Source organism: Rattus norvegicus, chromosome 10 (genome assembly GCF_036323735.1).
Source record: "Rattus norvegicus strain BN/NHsdMcwi chromosome 10, GRCr8, whole genome shotgun sequence".
Classification (NCBI taxonomy): Eukaryota; Metazoa; Chordata; class Mammalia; order Rodentia; family Muridae; genus Rattus; species Rattus norvegicus.
The window spans coordinates 67,557,911-67,569,862 of NC_086028.1; the positions used below are offsets into that span (position 1 = coordinate 67,557,911).

Below are 11,952 nucleotides of genomic sequence, written 5' to 3' on the forward strand. Positions count from 1 at the left end.
TAGAGGTAACCAACCTCTTTCAGATTGAATTTAAAATTTCTCCAAAAGACAGAAGCTATGCCTGGCAAAGGGACAAAAACCTAAGACTAAGTAAATCACAGACTGTAGGAGAGAATTTGCTTCTAAGTAAATTAAATTGTGAATTGAATTCTACATGAATTAGAATTAAATCAACTTCTAAAGACTGATCCTTATATCCATAGATACACATACCTCTGAATTCTTACTGGGAAACTTCTTTTTGCAGCAGATGATCTGTCGCAGGATATTTGATCATACCGTAAACCAAGATTGTATAATTTACTGATAATATCTGGTTCTAATTGCAATGTGGCTCAGCCCTTTGCACACACCTTTAATCCCTGTGGTTGGAATATAGATATTCTTTTAGCACATACATTTAACCCCAAACAATGAAGATATAGTCCGTTTATAGAAAGAAACATCCATATTTGACAGTGCTGTCTAATTGAATTTCAGAAAAAGTGATGAATCAGAGAAAGAGGTGACTGAGTAGGATATGCCCAACTCTCACAAGGAGAGGAAAGGGAAGCTACTTAAAAGCAGTGCAGAAAGAGAGAGGAGGAGGAGGAAGTTTTACCAAGAGAGTTTTACAGTTAGATTGTAAAGACAGAACAAGCCAAAAATTAGAAGGAGCCAGAAGATTAGGATAGGTTGCCAGAATTAATTTGAAGTCAAGCAGAGCAATTCAGAGACTGAGACAGAAACCAGATTGAATCAGTCAGCTTGGAGAGGACTTTGACAGAGAACAGCTGAGTTGAATCAGCCAGCCAGAGTCCAGAAAGAACTAGGAAGTGGGGAGCTTATTCAGCGGCAAGTCTCAGAGGCTGAAAGCATTATAGGTCTAGATTAGATTGTACGGAGGCTAACCAGTACTATGCCTAGGTTATCAGATGGAGGTAATAAGTGACAATTACATCAGGCAAATAAAAGTCACATTTACAATGTTGATTAACATAAAAACCTACTGTGGTGGTTTGAATATGCCTTGCGCAGAAAGCACACTATTTGGAGATGTGGGCTTCTTGGAGGAAGTGTGTTACTGTGGGAGTGGGCTTTAAGGTGCTTTCCCAGCTGCCTGGAAGCTAGTCTTCTCCTGTTTGCGTTTAGAATAAGATGTAAAACTCTCCTCTCTTCCCACATCATGCCTGCATGGATGCTGCCACGCTCCTGCCTTGATGATAATGGACTGAACCTCTGAACCTATAGTCCAGCTCCAATTAAATGCTGCCCTTTATAAAAGTTGTCTTAGTCATGGTATCTGTTCACGGCAGTGAAATCCTAACTAAGACACCCACAAATGGACAACATGCAGAGAATAAGACTGTGGAATGCCGAACCCTGAATGTGACGTCGATATCACATCTCTAATTCACAAGGCTCAGGGATCATTTCAGAAGAGGAGCTAGGGGTTGGGGATTTAGCTCAGCGGTAGAGCGCCTGCCTAGCAAGCGCAAGGCCCTGGGTTCGGTCCCCAGCTCCGAAAAATAGAAAAGAAAAAAAAAAAAAAAGAAGAGGAGGAGCTAGCAAAATGGTAAGAGCCAAAGCCAGTGAACTACCACAGAGATACAAGAGGAAGTTTGCACATATAAACTAACACTGGCAGTGACAGCATGCACGAGACCAAGTCAGTCTGAAAGTCCTACCCCTAGCTGAGGCTCTACTGGCAACTGATGGCTGCTGGGAAGATGAAGCAGAAACATTTGAAATCATCACACTGAGAACTTACAGTAACTATGAGTAACATGGGAAGAGCTTAAGTTGCAAAAGGTAAGAAAATGTCCTCAGAGATAAACAGTAATAATAATAATAATAATAATAACAATAATAACAATAACAATAACAATAATAATAATAATAAGCTTCAAGGACCAAAACACCCTAATGCAAAGTAACAACGTCATCCTTGGACTCACCAGCAGAATGGACAGAGCCAGGGAAAGAACGAGCAAGCATAGGAATGGGCCGGTAGAAGTCTCCAGCACTGAGATGCAAAGAGGAACTGAAATGGGATATTCCAGAACTCTGAAAGACAAATGTGGTAAGTGTGTGCACATAGTGGGGATATCAAAGAAAATGCAGGAAAAGAAAAGCATGTGAAGCACTAGCAACTGAGAGTTTCCCACAATTAATGGCAGGTGTCAACCATATGACAGGTGAAGCTTGAGCGCACCCTCCTTAGTCACTCACAGATCGGGGAGGACAGTCACCAGGGCTAGATGACCTGAACAACATCACTGATCATCTGCATTTAATGTGATTCCGACTGACGTTTAGAGAATGTTTTCTTCAATAAAAACTGAAAACAAAACACACATTATTTTTAACAAGTGTGCAGCATTTACAAGAGGACTAGTGTTTGGTAAATGCAAAAGAATAGTAACTACATAGCAAATGCTTCCCAGCTGTGAGAGAATTAAATTAAAAGTTGACCTAAGAAAGATTGAAACTCTCCAAATACTTGGAGATTGAACTTAATAGCTCTAAATAACACATCAGTTCAGCAAAGGATCTCAAGAGAAAGTTGAAAATATCTTGTACAAAGCAGAAAACACAAAGTAGCAAATATTTGTTAGATGAAGCAAAAGCAGTAACTACGAGGAAACGTGTAATGTTGAGTGGGAATAGAAAATAGGAACAGTCTAAAGTGAGCAGCTTAAGCTTCCACCTGACAAAGGCAGAAGAAGGTGAATGACTACAAAGGCCCTGAGGCAGAGGAAAAGAAAGAAAAACAAGAGTAGAGAATAGGGAAACAAGAGGAAAATCAATAAAACCAAAGCCCAATGTTTAAAAAAATACCCAAAACAGATCAACAAATCTACAACAACAGAACCACAAGAAACCAAAGGTACAAGTTACCACTCTCAGAAACACAGGATGGCCCATCACTAAAACGCCTCTGGACACTGTGGATAATAAAGACATTAGCTGGGAGGAACTCTTCACTCAAATCCTAGAGCTTAAAGAAAAGTCAAGTTTCTTGAAATACCTACTACCAAAGCTCACACAAGGATAAAAGGAGATAACCAAGTATCCCTATCATGTATAGAGTTGGCTAAACATAATTCTCAAAGCCATAACGAACCAAGACCTCCAAGATGGGCACACTAGAGGACTCTACTCGGTATTTAACAAATAATTGTTCAACAGCTTGTTCAAAAATATAACAGCAGGAAGAACACTTGCATATTCATCATCTGAGGTTAGGAAAACAGCTGTCCTGAGCCTACAAGGCAGGAGGCGTTAATGCTGCTGCCACCTGGCTTTTCTTCCCAACCTAACATAAGTCAATGACAGGTCACAACAGAAGGAAAGCACAGGCCAGTAGAAAATAACACAGGACACACAGGATCACAAACATAGACTGCCTCAGCAAAAGTTTAGAAGACCGAAGCCAACACCATGTATAACAGTTATATGCCACAACATAGAGTAATTTACTCCATGTAGGAAAGGCTGTGGAGACAGTTGGCTGGACACGTGCCTGCTGTCTAAGCATGAGTGACAGAATTGGGGTCTCCGGCACCCACATAAAGAAGCAGGGGCATGGTGGCATGGGTCTGCAGTGCAGAATTTCAGGAGTGAAGACAGGTGACTCTTGCCCAGGTTCCTCCTAGCTGGCTAAATCAGATTCAGTGAAGAAATTTATCTTAAAACATAATATGGAAAAGTGACTGAGGGTATCACCAGTTCAATACTTCACAATATTTGCATAAGTGAGTATACTTACACAGGCATGTGATATCATTCATGAATGTCTCTCATTCTCTCTCATTCTTTCTCTTTATCATTCATGAATCTCTCTTTCTCTCTCTCTCTCTCTCTCTCTCTCTCTCTCACATGCAACACACACACTATTTATCTTTAATTTTTTAAAAATCATGATGGTAATCTATCACATCAATACCCACTCAGTGTACTGAAATAACAAATGCTTCTCAACACACTTGGAGCAGAGGGAAGCTTCTCACACCAATAAATGTCTACCTAGACCTACTACTAACTCCACACTCATTGCTGATAGGATTCTAGTAGATTGGGACTAGCAGACCAAGAATGCTCCCTCTCATCCCTGCAGTACCACATCGGTAGAAGTCCTGGTTGACTCCTTATCCCAGACAAGAAAACAAAAAGTGCATAGGTAAAAAGAAGTTAAGTTGCATTTAAGAGAAACATGATTGTCCTTTACAGAAAATCACAAAGAATCAGCAACAACACTCTTACAGTTAATATGGTCATAGAAAGATTGCAGAATATGAGGTTATGATATGAGATTCAAGAGCCTTCCAATATGTCATTGATGAACAGGAAGTTAACAATACTTTATTATTTATAGTACCACTAAATATCATGTATGTAGAACTTAACCATAGGAGAAATGTATGGTATACAGGAAAAAAGCCACAAACCTCTGTGAGAGAGAAAGAACTAAGCCAATGGAGAGATCTCTGTGTTCAGCTGGGAGAGTCAATCAACACTGTCAGCCTCCATGTTCCTCTCCAGTTGACCTCTTCATTCAACACAATTTCAATCAAAATCACATCAGGTTCTTTGATGGACATTGACAGAGTACTTCTAAAGTTTATACAGAGAGGCAAAGCACCCAGATGGGTTCATATAACACTGAAGAAAAAAGCCAGAGGCCTTACGTAACCTGACTTCCAGACTTACGCAGGACTACAGTCACCAATATGCCATGGGATTGATGATATAATAGAAAATAAATCAATGGCACAGAAATAAATCCACACAAATTGCCTTTGGAAAGCAGCAGAGGCAATTCAATGGAGAATTCTCAGCAAATGGATTTGTAACAACTGGGTGAACACACAAAAAGAAAATGGATCCAAACACAGATGTCAAGCTTTTCACAGAAATTAATGTGATGCGAATCACAGACGTAAGTGTATCTACCACTTAAAATTCAGACTATACAGCACTGTGCACACCATAGGTTTTAAAAGACAGAGAACATATGAAACTGAGAGGAGACAGTGGTGGTCGAGCTAGGAGGGTGGCTAATGGAGGTAGGAAATGGAATGTGGGCATGATCAAATGGAATTCAGGTATGACAACCTCAGTCAATAAAAATGACTTCTAGGAGATAAAATGGGAAAAATAGCTGACTGTGTTTTTGGTATTAACTTGAAAGACACAACATTAAAAGTACACACTACAAGCAAACAACTGATAAATTAGATTTCATGAAAACAAACAAACAAACATAAAAACCCTTCCACTCTGTGAAAGATACTGCTGAATAACTCACAGATTGGAAGGAATTTTCTGCAAAAACATTTATCTAAAAGAGGATCGTACGAAAACTATGTGGAGAGTTCTTAAAAGTCGCCTACAAGTTTCACACATATAGAAAGGTTAGAATTTTACAATAAAACTCAGGAAGAAAGATGGAGCAGAGATTGAGGGAACAGCCAACCAATGACTGGCACAAGTTGAAACCCACTCCATGGGAGAGAGCCAACCCCTGATACTATTAGTGATACCCTGCTCTGCTTGCAGACAGGAGACTAGATAACTGTCTCCTGAGAGGCTTCATCCAGCAATGCGTGGAAGCAGATGCAAAGACCCACAGCCTAACAACAGGAGGAGTTGGGAAGAGTCTTGTAGAAGAATGGGTAATAGGATTGAGCGAGACAGAGGGGTCAAGGACACCACAAGAAAGCCTACAGAGTAAACTAACCACAGGCCTGTGGGAGTTCACAGAGACTGAACCATCAGCCAAAAAGCATGCAGGGCCGGGACCTAGACCCCCTAGATAATTAGTAGCACATGTGTCACTGTAAAATTATATTAAACAGTTTTCTTTTACCCCCTCTAGATCCGGCACCTTGCCAGAAACACACATCCCAACTCCTTGGTGTCCCAGTGTCTCTAGCCGCCATACACTCTCTTATACTTAAATCTGCACATGAATAAACACACGACATGATAACCTCTGATAAGATATAATTGCCCACCTAAACATACAAAGCCCTGTACACATCCATCCCTTAAGAACATTCATAACAACCTGTAAAGGAACAGCGTGGAGTCTTAACATCAGCCTCCATGTTCTCTCGGTGGCTTCTCCTCCAGTCTCCTGTCTCCTTTTGTTACAGTCTCCTCTTCCCTCAAGCTTTTCTCCTGCCCATCCTTCCTTCTCGTCCAATAACAGGCCTCTTTCTATCTTGTACCTGCCTCACCTGTATGACATCATCCTACACACATGTGCAGCTTGGTTTTCATGTGAGTCTCCTAACAATCGAAGTAGGGGCTGTCTCTGACTCTGTTACCTGTCACTGAATGCCCTTCCTGTAGCTGGACTGATTCATCGGCCTCAGTGGGAGAGGATAGGTTTAGTCCTGCCAGGGCTACACATCCTAGGGTGGGGTAGTACCCAAGGGGAGACTCCCCTTCCCTGAGGAGAATAGGAGGGTGGAAATCGTGAGGGTGGAACTGGGAGGAGAGGAAGGATGATATTAGGATATAAAGTTAATTAATGAATTAAAGTTAATTAATTAATTAATTAATGAAAAGACGAAACCAATCATATGCACACTGTAAAGGCAACACACATCTCCTACAGTTCTTTACTACAGCAATGAGTTGTTGAAAAGGGAATTTTGAAAGCAATTGCATTCATAATAGTCTCAAAAGAGGGAGAAATAAGAATGAAGGAAGATGTTGGGACTATACAACGAAGTTAGCAAACACAGCTTAAAATAAAATGAAGATGTGAAGTAAGGAAAATATACTTCAGGTTCATGGGTCAGAGGACAGTTTTGTTAAGATGTAAATACGTCCTACAGTCATCTACAGACTCAAATCCCAGTAACTCATTCAGCAGAAATAGATGTCCACATCCTAAAATACAATCAAAATATCAGTGAACCCTAAATAGTGCCTATAATCTTGAATTCAAGTTTGGCTACTAACTCTCAGTAACTAAAACTGAGTGTGGTGTTGACACAACAGGGGACACAGTTCAATGAAGCAGGACAGAGGTCCCAGAAATAAATTCCAGCCAAATGGTCCAATGGTTTTTTAAGAAGAATGGCAAGAGTAATCTGTTGTTTTCCCTCCAGGAAATAGTTCTGGGAAGATTGAATATCTCATGCAGAAGAATAAACTTGGACCCTTTCCCAGCACCGTATTAATACTTAACTCCAAATGTATCAAAGATGTAAATTAAGATCCAAATCAACAAAACACTTAGAAGTCAACACAGGACAAAGCTTCCCAATGCCGACAACAACGAATTTCTGACTATGGCTCTCAAGTCATGGGTGACAAAAAGCCCACAAGTTAAACGTTGTGGTAACTAAAGTGTTTCCAGCATCAAAGGACAGCGTCAGCAAAATGAAAACGCCATCTGAGAAAAAGGAAGAAGTATTGCATGTTGTAATGAATTTGTATCTAGAGAATAACTGCAACTCAACAGAAATTAATGACTTGAGTCCAACATGGACAGAGCATTTCTCCAAAGGAAGTATACAAACAGCTGAAAAGTCCAGAGGAATAAGTTCATCACCAGTAAACAGTACAGAAATGAAAACAAATATCGTGATGGCTGACTACTTCCCATCTACTAAGATGTCTACTAGAGGAGACTGTAGCAAGTGTCTCAAGGATGTGGAGGGAGTGGAGTCTTGGGGGTGGCTGCTCAGACTGTCAAATAGAACAGCTCTGTGGGAAAGTAGGGTAGTTAGCTCCTCAAAATAAACAAATACGTAATTACAGTAGAATCCAGCCATTATACCACTTCTGGTTATTTACTCAAAGACATTGGTGAGACTCTTGCCCACCCATGCAGTTGAAATATTACTTATGACAGAAGCATAAAAAGTAGCTGGGTGTTCATGGATAAGCATGCTGTGTGGTCTACCTAGTGTGGAACCTTACAAGGCCTGCAAGAAAAGGAACAATTATGATATGGGCAAAACATAGAAGCTCCTTGAAGGTATTGTGCTAAATAAAATAATGCAGTTGAAGAAAATTTGACACATTGTCCATCAGTTTACGTGAGGTGAGGGAGCTGAAATCACAGAAGGGAAAAATAATGGTGGTTGCTGTTGGGGGATGAGCCATGAGGAAGATCAGGGAGCAGGTGAGGATAGGGCTGCTTTATCGAACGTAGAGTTTGGTTGACAAAATAGAGTCACGAAGACTGATTGCAAGCCCATGTGAACTGCACACTTCATGGTTAAGATAATTTCATGGGGGGTTGGGGATTTAGCTCAGTGGTAGAGCGCTTGCCTAGCAAGCGCAAGGCCCAGGTTTCGGTCCCCAGCTCCGAAAAAAAGAAAAAAAAAGAATATAATTTCATGGTATACATATTTTGCCTTAAGAAAGCATAAATTAATCTTCAAAAAGTAGTGAGTAAGCTACTAATGTACAAATGCTGTCATAGAGGAACCCAACATGTAATGTTGCTTAGAAAAGTGAGCCAGCCTAGAAGTGCTGTAATATTTGCTTCCAGTGGTGAGGGAACGTGAGTGGTGAGAGACAGATGAGGCCAGCAATTTACATCCTGGCCTCCCTTCCCATCTTCCAGTGACCTCTCCTCCATGGTGTGTAGTGAAAGGCCTTGGAAGCCATTAGCAAACAGACCCGAACTTCCAGACTCTTCATGAAAGCATGGGCTTCTCTAAATGATTTCACTTGGGAAGAATCACCCACTGCAGAATCAACTCCACTGCAGGTTTCCCTCCATTGCAGGAGTTTCCCATATGCAGGACACGCCCACTCCAGGATCTCTTCACTATAAGACCGTCCCTTCCCAGTGCAGAGTTCACCTACTGAATGATATTACCCATTACTGGATCCTCCCCTGCAGGATTCCCACAACCGAAGGACCACATCCCCACCCACTGCTAGATTTTTTTACTCACTACGGGATCCTCTTCACTGTGGAATCAACTCCACTGTGGAATCCTTCCACTACGTGATCTCCCTTAATGCAGGATCCCACCCGCTTAAAGTCACATCAACTACAGAATCAGCATGTGCCAGCCAGTTCTCTAAGACTCTAGGACTTTGAGACTTTGAGACAATGAGTTAAATATAATGATGCAATTCTATAAACCCAGCTATCTGGAAAATCAAGACAGTAGGGTCACAAGTTCGAGGCCAGCCTGTTCTACAAAATTAGTTCAAGGCTGGTTGGGCAACTAAGTAAACCCTATCTCAAAAGAGAAATGGAATAAATGATGAAAGAGAGAGACAGAGACAGAGGGACAGAGAGAGCAGAAAGAAGTACCGGGCATTCAGCTGTAGCATGAATGTACACTAATGTTAATGTACACTACATGTTAATGCTTAGCATGTGGTAGTGTACATGCCTATCCTGTGGTAGCATATATGCCTAACATGTACAAAGCTGGACCTGTTACATTTGTGGTAACAGAAGGAAGAGAAAAATGAGGAAAAGAAGAAGTCTGGGAAAGTCTGAATGACCTTGCCATTTCTTCAGGGGCCTAACTAAGTTCTGAGGAGCCCATCCAATTTAGGATAGCCGTAGCCTAGTGTAATAGAGGCCTGAGGCAAACTTAGCATTCATTATCTCCAACTTCCTGACACCCTCCAAGAGGCAGGCCCTGGCCTCTCTTTACTCCACTGTGATTTCTAGTTTCGTTTCCTTTCCTTTCTTTCTTCAGTAAAGATGAGTTTTCCATTTCAAAGAAAGGAGAACCCCTATCCAATGAGGTCACTCCCCCCATGTTGCTGGCCTCAGCTGAATACCTTTCCCTCCCTGTTTTACAGTCTAAACTGGCAGTAGACAGAAACCATACAGCTTCCCTTTGGCTGTGAGGAAATCACCCCTGGGGTCCCAATGCCTACTCAGCACAATTCTGAGGCTCTTACTTCATCCTTCTGTAGGATCCTACCAGGCTCCTTGCTTCTTATAAAAGTCAGATGGAGCTTCCAGAGGAGCAGAGACGGTGACACTGGCTCCTGAGTCCTCCAGCTCTCATTCCAAAGCCTTTGGCCTCAACATGAAGATCTCCACCCTTCTTTGCCTTCTGCTCATAGCTGCCGCCATCAGCCCACAGGTGTTGGCTGGACCAGGTAAGGCTTCCTCTCTCAGCACACTCCAGAGCTGCTGCATAATCTGCAGTTTTGAAGATGGAGAGATTCAGGTTATAAGAGAAATTAAAAAGAGTCATTGAGCCAGTGACATAGTGAGCCAGAGCCAAGTGCTCAGAGCACTGAAGCCAGGCCCTGTGATGTCTCATGACACCAGCTCTGGGACAAGATGCTGAATGCAGCCACTACAGATATCGCCCTCTCCTTCTTTGGAGAGGTGACTCAGTGTGGCTCTGTGGTGAGAATGACATCTCAGCAATAGAGGAGTGACAGATATGATGGCTTAAAGAAGAATTTGTGGGTCATGGTTCAGAGTGCTTCAAGAGAAGCAGCCACATGTGGATACTGGGGAGGCTTCTTAAACTCTAAGCCCACAGCAACAAAGTGATGGACAGCCAATTCTTAGAACTTCTTTGCCTGTGTCAGAAATTGATGGGAATTTTTTCCATACATAGTTAACAGCAAGGACATATTCTGTAATATTCGGTGACTGGGTTCTAGATATAGAAGTTGGGATCTGTAACTCTTAGATACAGTCCAGCATTCTTCCTTCCCTTGTGAGAATACCCTGCAAGGTCTCCTAACTGTCCCTTTGCAAAATTATTTTCAGATTCAGTGTTCACCCCAGTCACCTGCTGTTATAATGTCGCTAAGCAGAAGATCCACATTCGGAGGCTAAAGAGCTACAGGAAAATCACAAGCAGCCAGTGTCCCCGGGAAGCTGTGATGTAAGTTGGCCGTGCCCAGCACTCCAGACAAATTTCCTATTTGAAGAGCAAGTGACAGGAGTCTGGACTCATGGTCTTAAGTCAAACAGATATAGCATCTTACTGGTCTGGTCCCCTCCTCACCTAGGAAAACTGATCCCCTTAGAGAACCCATACATCCATCAATTTAGAGAAATTGCACCCAATTCATTTAGCCAGGAGACTGGAGAGATTTAGCTAGGAGAGCAAGAACAGAGCTTCTTCCTGAGTCCTCCTTTCACCTTTCCCAATCTTCTCTCCTGCCTCCTCATCTGTGGAGGAGTAGAAGAGGCCTAGGACCAATAGGTCATGCTCTGAATAGAACCCTCAGAGCTCCTTGTCTAATGATGTCCTCTCCTCCACAGCTTCAGAACTGTACTGGATAAGGAGCTCTGTGCTGACCCCAAGGAGAAGTGGGTTAAGGACTCCATGAACCACTTGGATCAGAAGTCTCGAACTCAGCATCCTTGAACCTTCACGTCTAGGCTGAAAGTTCCAGAAAAATTACATTTATTTCCTCTGACCTTCCCCATGGACAGTGCGATAGTTATTTATTATGATATCTAAAGAGAGATGCTTTTAATAATTTAAAACACAAACTTACTGAAGTAATATTTAATGATATCTAAGTTATATTTGGGCCAATTAAACTGACTTTAATTTACAAACTGTGTATTTATTTTTATAAAAACTCTGTTAAATTCCTGGCAAAATGTCACTATTCTTGCTCGCACTTGCCCATGGGTTAGTGAGATCCATCCATGGCACATTAGCATGATACCAGCTTTGTATTCTTAGAGAATGAGTGCTTCTTCTAGTGGAGTGTGCACTTCCTACTGCTGTCTTCAGTGTTATTATATGGATATAGTATTTTCAAAGAAAAGTACGCATGTATTCTTAAGTATATTACTCTAATTTTGGATCACGTTAAGCTGGAAGGGGGAAACCATCAGCAATGGGTAACAGTGTGAAGGACCGTCCTGCCAGAATGTCTTTTGGTGGGGGGTGGGACCTGCTGAGGTTCAGGGAGAATGGGCCAGGACATGACAAGCCCTGTTCTCCCTCAAGATCCAGCCCTTCCATTAACTGACTGAAGTCA

The 11,952-nt window shown here is 41.8% G+C and overlaps 1 protein-coding gene across 1 annotated transcript; it reads left to right on the forward strand.

Annotated features, from left to right (window-relative positions):
- The first annotated feature begins 9,965 nt into the window (after positions 1–9,965).
- Positions 9,966–11,516, forward strand: Ccl12 (C-C motif chemokine ligand 12). Its single transcript, NM_001105822.1, has 3 exons — positions 9,966–10,089; positions 10,718–10,835; positions 11,219–11,516. Exons 1-3 carry the CDS (start codon positions 10,017–10,019, stop codon positions 11,322–11,324), a joined length of 297 nt encoding a protein of 98 aa, NP_001099292.1. The 5' UTR covers positions 9,966–10,016; the 3' UTR covers positions 11,325–11,516.
- The last annotated feature ends 436 nt before the right edge of the window (positions 11,517–11,952 follow it).

Bases quoted from the DNA above. Each gene is read 5' to 3' on its own strand.
- Ccl12 (NM_001105822.1), top strand. From the start codon at position 10,017: ATGAAGATCTCCACCCTTCTTTGCCTTCTGCTCATAGCTGCCGCCATC. The intron at 10,090-10,717 runs GTAAGGCTTCCT...AATTATTTTCAG, and splicing joins ACAGGTGTTGGCTGGACCAG to ATTCAGTGTTCACCCCAGTC. The intron at 10,836-11,218 runs GTAAGTTGGCCG...TCTCCTCCACAG, and splicing joins TGTCCCCGGGAAGCTGTGAT to CTTCAGAACTGTACTGGATA.